At 42.2% G+C, this 12,241-nt stretch overlaps 1 protein-coding gene across 1 annotated transcript in view; it reads left to right on the top strand.

The window, feature by feature from the left end:
• MEP1A (meprin A subunit alpha) overlaps positions 1 to 7,128 on the top strand; it is a gene marked incomplete at both ends in the record, with an annotated part of 28,482 nt that extends 21,354 nt beyond the window's left edge. Inside the window, 5 exons of the mRNA XM_080342890.1 lie at positions 2,472 to 2,687; positions 3,858 to 4,316; positions 5,700 to 5,873; positions 6,434 to 6,641; positions 6,981 to 7,128. Of these exons, the coding sequence (XP_080199016.1) occupies positions 2,472 to 2,687; positions 3,858 to 4,316; positions 5,700 to 5,873; positions 6,434 to 6,641; positions 6,981 to 7,128 (1,205 nt within the window). The remainder of the gene's footprint in view (positions 1 to 2,471; positions 2,688 to 3,857; positions 4,317 to 5,699; positions 5,874 to 6,433; positions 6,642 to 6,980) is intronic.
• Between the last annotated feature and the right edge of the window lie 5,113 nt (positions 7,129 to 12,241).

A 12,241-nucleotide genomic window follows, 5' to 3' on the forward strand; every position in this document is an offset into this window, starting at 1 on the left:
GCCCTGTGAGTGTGAGTTTATGGTTGCCCTCATGGTCTCATGAACCTTTTTGAAGTAATGGAATGTTTAGGATGTCCTCCACACCAGATAAAAGAGGACAAAGAACAATCTTAACTTGAATATAACCTGGAAAAGGACTTACTGCAACTTCCAAAGTCTAAGTAAGAGTTATGTTACCCCATGATAAGAATGAAACAACACTTGTAGCCACTCCTAAATGTTGTGTTTACAAAGCAATTGAGATGTTAAACCTGAGGAGGACTTGTTCTGGAAACAGAAGAAAGCTGCAAAGTCTTTTATGTTGAGAGTTTAAGGATAATTTTCCCACAGTAATTTTGCCATTTTTCTGAAGAAGAAAATATTGAAAAGAGTGGACTCAGCCTTACTCACAGTCTCAAGATGCAAGTTTATAAGAAAGAATTAGGATTAAATCCCAACGGGCTGTTCTGAAAAGCAAGGGCCTGATTTGTCTTTATTTAGACAGGGAAAGCTACTACAGACTTCTAAGAAAGAAGTGACTTTTGTAGTAAATTTTGCCTAAGTACAGAGTGAAGGAATCCTGGCCTAAAGCACATCCAGTTGTGCTTTATTACTCTTTGATAAAAGAAAAATTTGACTTGCTGCACTCCAGAGTAGTCTATTCCCCTTATGTGACTCACCCACTGGAAAGAACAACCCCTCAACCTCTGATAAAATGCTGGTACTTGTTGATCAGGCCCAAGAATGAAATATAACTTGAGAAAACCATCTGACAGCTTCTAGAAGTACACGCTCCTAACCCTTGTCTGATATTTTAAATTCTTTCTCTCCTCCGTCTCCCCATATAGTATAATTGAAACTAAGATATAATCCATCTGAATTGTTTGAGATTACCAGGTAAAATCCAATCTGTCTGAAGTAAACACTTAACTTGCATTTATGCTTTAGCATCTAGTGACTCACTATAAAAGAAGTATTGACGTTATCTGAAGAGTTAAAGGAGAGGGGCAGGTGCCTCTGAGGATCTCCAGAGTGTCTGAATGAATTGCACGAGTAGGGAGACCCTCTCCTTTTGGATGCCTTCAGTGAACCTTGGTTCATTCAAATTCAGACATTTTTGGAGAGCTGGTTCTGCAGTCATCTCAAGTCGGGGCAAATTTTAGGTTTCTAACACAAATGGATGATATTCTGCCCAAACCATTTCAGCTTCTTGGGTTTTTGACTTATTACTGGCTAAACTGAAGGAGAAAAAGTACAGACTAATATTTAAAGAGGAGCTGGCAGCCTGGCTCTGGATTTGATCCCTGTTTCCCCATGCTGATATTATAATATTCTAACTCCCATAGATGCTTAATGTTGCTTTTATTTGACTTTCTTACAAAAAAGGAGGAAGAGTCTAGATCATTTTGGGGTTTGATACCATAATAAGTTCAACAACAAAGTCAAGCATCTGAATCAGACTCCCAGCCCTGTTTCTCACTTGGAGCAACAGCGATCATACTTATATTAAACATGCTTAAGTTTAACATAAATTTAACTTATGGTGAAGTGTTATGCATAGGCATAAAGCAATTAGGTATCTTTTGCAAGGTTTCTACGGGTATGAGTTGAAAGCGTTGCTACTGTGTAGGAGGTAGTGGAGAATATTTCCCCGACAGGTTTAGGGCAAACATAATAAACAGATTGAACAGCTCCACTAACCATGCAGGAGGCTCTCAACAGATGACGCTTCCACGCAATAGCTAAAAGAATTTCATTTATTTTAATTGTAGACTATAATGAATAACAGAAAAGCAACAAAATACAAGTTACATTACAAGTTCATATGATACTAAGATGAGTTGTGTGTACAAATGGTAAATACAAGGATGAAAGTAGACACTTCAAATCTAAAGTAAGGAACATTTCAGAAAGTCTTAGTGGGAAATTAAACTAGGGGGACAGTAATTCTTAAATAATTTCCCCAAACTGAGAAGCTATGTTTTGAAATGTCTTTGGGCAAGCTGTAAAAAAAGATCTTTTCCATGTTCAAGGTCAGGAGAGTGCTAGTTTTGTGTCCAACCCTTTTTTATTATCTTTATCACCGATAAGAAATTATCTTTACAAGGCAATATAGCATGATCTTTAAGATCTCATCTTTTTATTATCATCAGTATAAATCTAGTAAAAAAAATGTCTACTAGTTACTTGCAGTCAGCACTGAATCCTCTGTCTCATCTTTGATAATCCTGAGGCATCCAACTTCCAGCTAGACCAGCTAATGCAAAACTGATACAAGCTGCCAGCAGTGAGTTCCATACATATGCCAAACTACTGGTACTGTCCTTATCCTGGTCTTTCTTGGATGGTTATCACATACCATTTCCTCTGCTGTTCATGTTAAGTACTACACTTATGCCTACTAAAAAAGTGGAGTTGAAATGATAAATTTACACCATGCAGTTAGCAGGAAATCTGGAAAAAGACAGTGACACTGCATATTTTCTTCACAGATGCTGGCTACTTCATGTACTTCAGCACCAATTCTGGCCAGGCGAATGAGGTGGCAGTCCTAGAGTCTCGAATTCTTTATCCAAAGAGAACTCAACAATGCCTCCAGTTCTTCTATAAGATCACGGGAAGCCTTTCTGACAAGCTGGTCATCTGGCTTAAAGAGGATGATGGCACTGGAAATATTCGCAAGATGAGGAGAATTCAAACCTTTCAAGGTATTTCTGGAAATGTGAGGAATATATAGAATATTAGGGGAGGAAAAGTTGACCTGAGGAAAAGTTGTCTTACTGAGTCCATGTGGATTGGCTCAGTAATTAAAACATTTTCCCAAAGCTACCAGAAGATCTTGCGATCTTGTTAAGGATTTTGGTATTACATGAGGGCATTTAGTAGTGAAACTGTGGGTTTTAATAATGTAATTTAGGTAGTCCACAGCAGAAGTCACAACGTTCCTAAGAATGTTATGTTACACTCAGTTATGTTACACTCTGCTGGAGGTAAATTGACTACATCTCCACTAGCTGTGATATGGTCTGACAGTGAGCTCAGATGAAAACACCTGTCCTCATCCGCAGTCAATAAGAATCCCAGCCTGATTTTTATGTAGTTGGAAATATAAAAACACATGTAGTTTTAGGAATGTGAACTGAGTCCGGACTTTGGGTGATTTTGCTAAAGAGGACAAATTCTGCTGCCACAGTGTCGTGTGTTGACGTTGTCAAAACTCAAGACCTGTGATAACCTGCCTATGTCAAGCTGCAGAGATTTGCAGGGAAGGATAAGTCATAGAATCATAGAATGTTTTGGGCTAGAAAAGACCTTAAAGCTCATCTAGTTCCAAGCCCTCTGCCATGGACAGGGACACCTTCCACTAGAACAGATTGCTCAAAGCCCTGTCCAACCTGACCTTGAACACTTCCAGGGATGGGGCATCCACAACTTCTCTGGACAGCCTGTTCCAGTCCCTCACCACCCTCAAGGTGAATAATTTCTTCCTTTTATCTAATGTATATCTACTCTCTTTCAGTCTGATGCTGTCACCCCTTGCCCCTGATAAAGTGGCAGCAACAGTTAATTCTGATATTGGGTCATTGACTCCCATCAACTTGTTATGTCTTGGCCCTTAGCTTGTTGCACTTTATACTAGAGACTGTCATTCACCAGTGTGTGAAGTGATTCTAAAACAATCTGTCCAAAGCATTTAGATGATAAGGCAATGTGAGTACGTGACAATCACAATACCAACCTAAGACCTCTAGCCTTCAGGACTCTGTGAGAGCTCCAGTTGATCTAACAATGCAGCTGGAGTGGGTAGTTAGGAATAAGCTCTTTCATAATATCAGTAATCATGCTGATGGCAATGTTTTGCTTTCCTTTTACCAAAGCGGATAATGACTATAACTGGAAAATTGCCCACGTAACCCTCAACGCTCAGAAGAAGTTCCGGTACCTCTTCCAAGGACTGAAGGCCGACCCCAGCTCTTCATCTGGTGGGATTGCTATTGATGATGTGACACTGACAGAGACTCCCTGTCCCACAGCTGTCTGGGTCATTCGGAATTTCAGCCAAATCCTTGAAAATGGAACAACTGATGTTATTCAAAGCCCCCGGTTTTATAGCCCTGAGGGTTACGGTTTCGGGGTGAGTTTGTATCCCCACTCCAGAACCAGTGGCTACAGTCGCATTGCCTTTCATTTGTGCAGTGGAGAGAATGATGGTGTTTTGGAGTGGCCAGCTCTGAACCGCCAAGCTACACTCACAGTGCTGGACCAGGACCCTGATGTCTTGAAAAGGATGTCCTCGAGTAGAAGCTTCACCACGAGCACAGATCACATTAGCTCTGGTAAGTGGTATCTGCCTGGAGGAATGGTGAAAATGGAAGCCAAGGAATCAGAGTCAAATGATTGAGTGTAGGACTCAGAGTTGGTCAACTTTGGCTGCATTTCCCTGTTTGGGACATTTTTCTGTGTATGACTTTCCTGTCTATGACTCAGAATTCCTGTCTGCAAAAGATCATCTGTTGCAGAATCATAGAATCATTTCAGTTGGAAGAGACCCTCAGGATCATTGAGTCCAACCATAACTTAAGTCTAGCACTGAACCGTGTCCCTAAGAACCTCATCTATGCATCTTTTAAACTCCTTCAGGGATGGTGACTCCACCACTTCCCTGGGCAGCCTGTTCCAATGCCTGACAGCCCTTTTAGTGAAGAGTTTTTTCCTAATATCCAGTCTTGTGAAAAGTTATACATAAATGGTTGATTATTATGAGTAATCCCTGGGATATCTGATTTTGACTCTAATGGCAGAGTTCTCCTAAGAGCTAATGATTCCTATTCTACCTGTGGTTTGCCCCTTATGATAGGTGATACACCACCATTGGATGGTGCAATGCCACCAAGGTGCTGTATTCCTTTACTAAATAAACAATAATTTCAGTTAAAACTACATTTTGGAGGCTTGGTTAATTTGAGCATACATGGTCTGAATGCACCGGGTACACAATGGAGCTGTATTCAGGAAAAAATACCTGAAAACACCTGTGAGATCAGTCTGCAGCATTTGAAGCCTGTCTTGCTTGGCTGAGTGTAGACTACAGTTTATTAATTATTTCAGACAGGGGCTACCTTTTAACTCCAGGCTTATATAGCATGTAGCACCATAGTTCCACATTCACCCCTAGGATTCTCCATGGATGTGTTAATTTGAAGAAATAAGAATAACAGGACAATATTGAGTTTCATACAGAATAAAATGCTAGAGACGAATCTCCATCCCTCTTTGCTTTTTCCAGTGGAAGTTTAGTACACATTTTTTCAGGAGGAAGTTTCAAGCCTTAGGTAAGAATATGTTTAACAGAACCACAGCAATGAACAAGATCTGCTAGACTCTAAACCACAGGTATTTAAAAACTGATGAGGAAGTGTCCTTATGCAGGAGGGAGCTCTTACCTGGTGACAACAAAGGATAACTTGTGGTTGGTTAGTCCTTAGTGAAAGGGGAGTTGTAGAATTTAAATGCTCTCACATAGACTAAGAGACCATAATCTAAGGATCTGCTGGCACCCATAATTTGTCAATTGCCTGTGATTTGTTTGGGTATTTCAGCTCTGAACTTGATTTTACAGCATAAATCCTGTTTAACACTGTAATGCACAAAGAAGTGATGTCATACTTCCAGCTGCAGAACTTTGTGGTTCTTATTTGTCACTTATATTCTCTTTGCAGATGCTAATGGAACCTTAATATGGGAGAAACCATCAATTGTTGGAACATTCGATGCTTCATGCAATTGCTATAGAACTGTAAACTGGGGGTGGAATACCTTCATATCCCACAGCCAGTTGAGACAGAGAAGCTTCCTGAAAAATGATGATTTGATTATTTTTGCAGAATTTCATGGTAAAGACCCTCTTTCTGGTTCTTCTTACAAAAACAAAAGAATGATCCTTTATATCTCTTTTCATACACTCAAGCAACTATTGCCATCTGGCTCTGAATCCTCTTCTAATGAGGATGGACTTTTAAAAGCATTTCCATACCTTAGTTTCAGGTGGGTGATGTTGACCAAGAGTTCAGAGGAATTAAAATTATGATGGTTTACTGAAGGTTAACTTCTTAGACACCTTTAAGAACCCTAACTGGTAGCTACGTCCATTTCTAAGCACTGAACATGCTAAAAGACCATCCTCAATGTGTTTATTTTCAAACAGAACAGCCACATTTGGTATAATTTTTCAAAGTACAGAATGCCTCTGATTTACCGAACTAGTTACCATCATTTCAGTATTATTTTCTATCTTGTGCTTTAAATATGCAGAACTTGCTGTGGTAGTGCAAGAGCTCTGTAAAGGGCAAACAGACAAGGAGTACCCTCCAGTCCTCAGCACCATGTGAGCCCCTGGTATAAAGAACACTCACTCCTATCTGATGTCTTTGTCTTCTCTTTCCTATTTTAAAAGATATAATTCATCTCAATTACACTGAAGTCCCTGTTGGACCTGAACAACCTGCCTTCATGGAAGACCTCATTCTTGAAAGGCGGAAGAGAGCAGCCCTGGATATGGAGCCCATTCAAGACCAGTTGCCTTATCTGCGAGACCCGTGTGAGCCAAACCCATGCCAGAACGACGGAGTCTGTGTGAATGTGAAAGGGAGAGCAAGTTGCAGGTACCACTGACCCCCTCCCTGCTTGCCTTGACCTTCTTCTTAACCAAACAATGCAGATAATAACTATCCAGAGCTACAGACCTCAGAGGTCTCAGCTACTAAGTCTTCGAGGGACAGTAGAAACAGAAAACTTCACTGCAGTAAGCAGTTTCTACTAGGGGCTGTAAGGAGAAGCAAAGAAACTCAATTCTGTGGATGTAAATAGCATGCAAATATTGTGATGTGAACCCCTCTAATTGGAACTGCCCATCCAGGAGAGTGAGTGGGAGGACCTTGAGGTGGGCCCATAGGGCAGGACAAAACCCCTGATCCATGTGAGTCTGTTCTTTATTTTCCCAGGTGTCCATCAGGACAAGCCTTCTTCTTCACGGGTGAAAGGTGTCAGTCAATGCAGGTCCATGGGAACATCCTGGGAGTGACAGTTGGTGGAATTGCTGGAACCATTGTCTTAACCATCACCCTCATTTCTGTGATGGCTAGAAGATAAAGAGCTGCAGGGGGTTAAATCTCAGCCTGATCTATTCCATAGATTGCAAGACATCAGTTTTCAATGAAAAATGATGAATCCCACTTATTATAGACCAGTCAGCATATGGAAGAAATGCTCTACTAACAGCCTGGCAGTGATCTGTTTACTCTGTACAACCTGATAGTGAATGAATATCCTGTAGAACTACTGTCTAATGAAAGTCCATACACTACCTTTCTTGTGTACTCTTTGAATGTTTCATTTTTTCATCCAATAGCAAGTGGTGGTGCTGAGAGTTCATGCATTTATTCTCAACTGCAGTTCAAACTTAGATGAAATAACTGGTAGAACCTCTCAAAACACTAGCAAAAGTCACACAGAACACATATACTAAGCTTCTAGAAATGTTTCTGTAGAAATTACTGAAGAAATCTAAAGAGTACAAATCCATAGGTATGTAAATCAGTACATAAATACTAATTTTCCATGGAGCTGTACTGGTTTACAAAAGCTGATTAGCTATTACATAGAATTAATAGTAAATTATAATGATACATTTTTGGCCAATTCTCTAGCATGGAAATAATTTCACATTAAAGCCAGTTGTTTCTCTAGAAGGCCTCACCACACAAGATTTTCAAATATTCAAGTGTAAATCTATTCTTGGGCATAATCCAAGGGTTTTGTAAATCACCTATAAAACCCCCGTGATTTCTAGATGAAAGCTTAGCAGAGTATCCGTTATCATAGGATCAGATCTGTAGTGGTTACCATTAAATTAATATCTCTTTGGAAATCATCATCTCACAAGTCAAGGAGAGCGGTGGGAGTGTAAGAAGATGAGGACTGTGCCTGTGGTACTAGAATGCATTGGATATGGTGTTAACACCCCAGAACTTATTGCAGATGGCAGGATGAAACCCATCTAGTATAACGTCCTGAGACCTCTGCTTTCCAGGGGTCTAACGGTTTCCACACTTGAAACTTTGTTGCCCAGGTTTCCTCCAAAAGCAGTTTCTTCTTGTCTGCTTATCAGAACAGGAGGAGTTCAGAATGCCGATGGTAAATAGTTGTAGAGGATGAAGCTACCCTTGTATTTATCAGATGCTTGCCACAAGGGATGGCCACCAAGGGAAAACGAACTCTCATGGAAGTAGGTTGTACACAGGGAGCTGGTTTCCACTTATTTTCACACTTGGATTCATCCTGGTGCTCACACCAGTCCCATGAGTAGTGAAAAAAACAACCATGTAATTAAGGCATTAGCAATAAGTCAATACTCTGTCCCTCTTTTTCTCTGCATTTGGAATAAAATCAGACATAGAGGATACAAGTAAGTCCTAGTTAAGTCCTGTCCTGCATATAAGTTTGGTGCCACCAGCTGTTGTTGGAATTGTTTGTAGCTCTTGGAAGAGATGTGAAAAACACAGCTCAGACTGCCTGAGCAGAGAAACAGGTAAGCGTAGCTTTGCCAGCTCCCAAACCCAAGCTTACAATGTCCATGGGAAGACCTGTCGCAGCAATTATTCTCAAGCAAGTTGCTGTCCTATCTGTTGTGGGTTTTCTAATCAGCAATGGCATGACTGAAGGGTGTGAACCTACTTCATCCACTTAGGGCAAAACAAGATCTATAGCAAGGCTCCACGGGATAGAAGGGCAGAAAATACTTCTGCAGTGATTGCTGGGGCATTTCAGACTTCATCCAAATGACTCGGGTGCTCACAAATAACCCCACATATCTCTGCTCCCCCACCCCACTATCAGATACTCTGCTGGTATAAGAAATGGAGCCTCTTTCTAACAATTCAGAGCATTGCAGTGGGCTGGCTCTTGTGTGGTTGTTCCTTCCTCCAAGGCTGAGGCTGGAACGAGACACTTCTCATGGACACGTATTTTCTTCGTTGTTAACAAGTGTCACCTCATCTTTCCCAGCACGGCTGGCTGCTGCAGACCCGCAGTTAAACAGGGATCCTGCTGCAGGGCTGCCTGGCCATCTCTGCTGCCGGGGGCTGTGGACAGACTCCTTCTTCATCACCCTGGGGGCAGCATAGCCTAAGTGGTTTGGCTGATGCTCACAGCAGTTCTGGACCGGGGACCACCAGGACCCTCTCCCGAGAGCATTGCTTTGAAGTGATTGCTTCTGCCAGGCAGCATGTGGAAAAAATCCTGCAAGCTCTCATTTCATAGAATCACAGAATGTCCTGAGTTGGAAGGACCCACAAGGATCATCGAGCTCAACTCCTGTCCCTGCACAGGACAACCCCACAGTTCACACTGTGTGTCTGAGGACGTTGTCCAGTCTCTTCTTGAACACTGTCAGGCTTGGGGCTGTGACACCTCCCTGGGGAGCCTGTTCCAGTGTCCCGCATCCTCTGGGTGAAGAACCTTTTCCTAATGTCCAACCTGAACCTCCCTTGATGCTATTTATCCCAAGGTAAAAGCTTATAAGTACTTGGAAAGAGTGTAAGTTAGAGGAAATTATCCTTTATTTTGTGTAGGTTGTATCGTGTGCTTTATCCCTGGTTTTCAAACAGGAAAGTTCTAAGGAAATGACACGATCTGTAGTGAGTCTGCCCATCAGCTCAATGTCTTTGGATATTAGGAAAAATTTATTCACTGAAAGGGTTGTCAGGCATTGGAACAAGCTGTCGAGGGAAGTGGTTGAGTCACCATCCCTGAAGGTGTTTAAAAGATGTGTAGATGAGGTTCTCAGGGACATGGTTTAGTGCCAGAATTAGGTTAACAGTTGGACTCGATGATCTTGTGGGTCTCTTCCAACTAAAATGATTCTATGATTCTTCTCAACATGGAATCCTGTTGAGAACCAAAGATGTTGGAGAAGTTCTCATTGTGGGTTCATAACTATTCTTATCGGCCCCTTTTAAATAAGGAAAGGCCACAGTAAGGTCTCCCTGGAGCCTTCTCCAGGCTGAACATCCCAGTTCTCTCAGCCTGTCCTCCCAGCAGAGCTGTTCCAGCCTCGGATCATTTCTGTGGCTCCTCTGGCCCCTCTCCAACAGGTCCATGTGTGTCCTGTGCTGAGGACCCCAGAGTTGAACGCAGAACTGCAGGTGGGGTCTCACCAGAGCGGAGCAAAGGAGCAAAGCAGAACCCCTCCTCACAGCATATCCAGTTCCTACCAACTGCTGGAGACAGTGTAGGTGAGAAAGCACTGAGTGTATGGGGGGGAGGTTTAGGGAGGCCCTAATCCTGGGGGACAGAGATATGTGAGGATTGGAAGTCCATGAAAACTCAGTCGATTGGAAATTGAAGAGGGTTTGTGGGTACAGGACACAAGCCTTTAAGAAATGAACCTAATTTCTTCTGTTCATGGGATTAATGAATCCAGCTGAGGCCACAGGTGCTACAAGGGAACATGAAGTTGAACATACCTTACACACTGATCACTTCATACATATACTTTTTATTCTTGCCTAACTTGACCTAGAACATGTTTCCTGGGATAGTGTAAGCAGTAAACATGCTGACCAGACTGCTGAGCCATGAAAACATCAGAGATCAGAGCAAAATCAGCTTCATGGTCCAAAGAAAACTTATCAGAACTACACACCTCCAAACCCCAGTTCTGGGGCCCATTGATTTTCAGCGGCCACTGTAGTGCGGATAAAATGGTCCTGGGCTCTTTGCATTGTTCATATTGAAGGTTTACAAAGTCTTTAAGGAATCAAGGGTGAAATCTGGCCTTGAGCACATGCAAGAGCTGCTCAGCAACTGTCATAACCCAAAAACTCTAAGTACAGAGTGTGAGAGAAGGCAGGTTTGTGCTTCCGAGACCTGCTTGTCACAAGCTCCTCCTTTACTATTTTTCCTGAGCTGAGATAAATCAGAGCAAGGTGCCAAGACAGTGACTGTTGTCCATCCAGTGCTATAAAGGGTGAGTAAGGTATAGATCCCATCCTTTCCAGAGATGAGACGAACCTGGTAGGTTTTTGTAGTAGTGCGTGTTAACCAAATGCCTCGCAGTTAAGCAGGAGAGCACATGAGTGACAGCAGTCATCAGGAGACAACTCCTGTGACAGTCCTGAGTTCAGGAAGGAGATTGAGTGGAGGGATTTGGTTTTTGATCGGGATAAAGGGAAGGATTAGGCAAATTGACCCAAAATAGCTAGCTGCCCAAAATGCCAGACTCCGGAGGGGAGAAAGCTGTTGGTGAGCCCACTGCCCACCTTGCCTGTTCTTGCTGCCAAGGGTGGATGGGAACGGTATAGTGTGGTTGCTGCCACACATTTCCCTCTCTTCCTCCATTCCGCACTATCTTCCACTTTTTATTCTCTCCTATCTTGATCCATGTATAAATGTAAGTGAAGCCTTGGCCCAAAGTCTTTAAGACTGGCACAGTTAATTTCTTAACTGCTACTCTTTCATGCCTTGTCATTCTTTCATGAATTTTCTCGCCTTCTGTAGCACTGGTAAGGATCTTGTCTTTGAAGATCCACCTAAAATGGCCCTTCAGTCCCAGACAGCTCTGCATCACATCCTGATTTGTCCTTCATGTACAGTCAAGACCCAGGCTTGGCCAAACTGGGAGGTGTGGTGAAACCTCAGAGATGAAATGTCTGCAGAAATAAGGTGTGGTGGGACTGCACCATCCACAGGGACTCATACTTTGCAGTTTATGTAAAGCCTATTCTAACTCAGTGGGAGTGGATGGTTCTGCAGGTCAATATTGCACAAGCTACTTCCAGAGTGAGTTAGACCAAATGGTTCTCCAAACGCAAATCTTGGTTGGAATAATGTGCAAAGGTCTGATTTTCAAGTTTCCACTGGCCATGCCGTTCAAAGAGATTCTGGATTTTCAAATATTTCTTCTTAATCTCTTTGTTCTAGTTCCAGTATTGTATCTACATCTTCAAATAAAAAGAAATTGCTTTCAATATAAATAATACATTTGACTGATGCTTGTTTATTGTCTTCAGTCATCACTACTTGCCCATACCAAGCTGTCACACATGCCTGTAACTGTGGGCAACAGTTTCCCATCTTGGTTATCCCAAAGTCCAGGGAACAGATTCACCACTGGTAAACATGGGCCTGATTCCCCAACAACCAAATGGGGCTGTATTTCCCGACAGTGGTATTTAATATTGGCCTCAACTCTAAATCTTCATGA

Source organism: Nesoenas mayeri, assembly GCF_963082525.1.
Source record: "Nesoenas mayeri genome assembly, chromosome: 3".
In the NCBI taxonomy this organism is placed as follows: Eukaryota; Metazoa; Chordata; class Aves; order Columbiformes; family Columbidae; genus Nesoenas; species Nesoenas mayeri.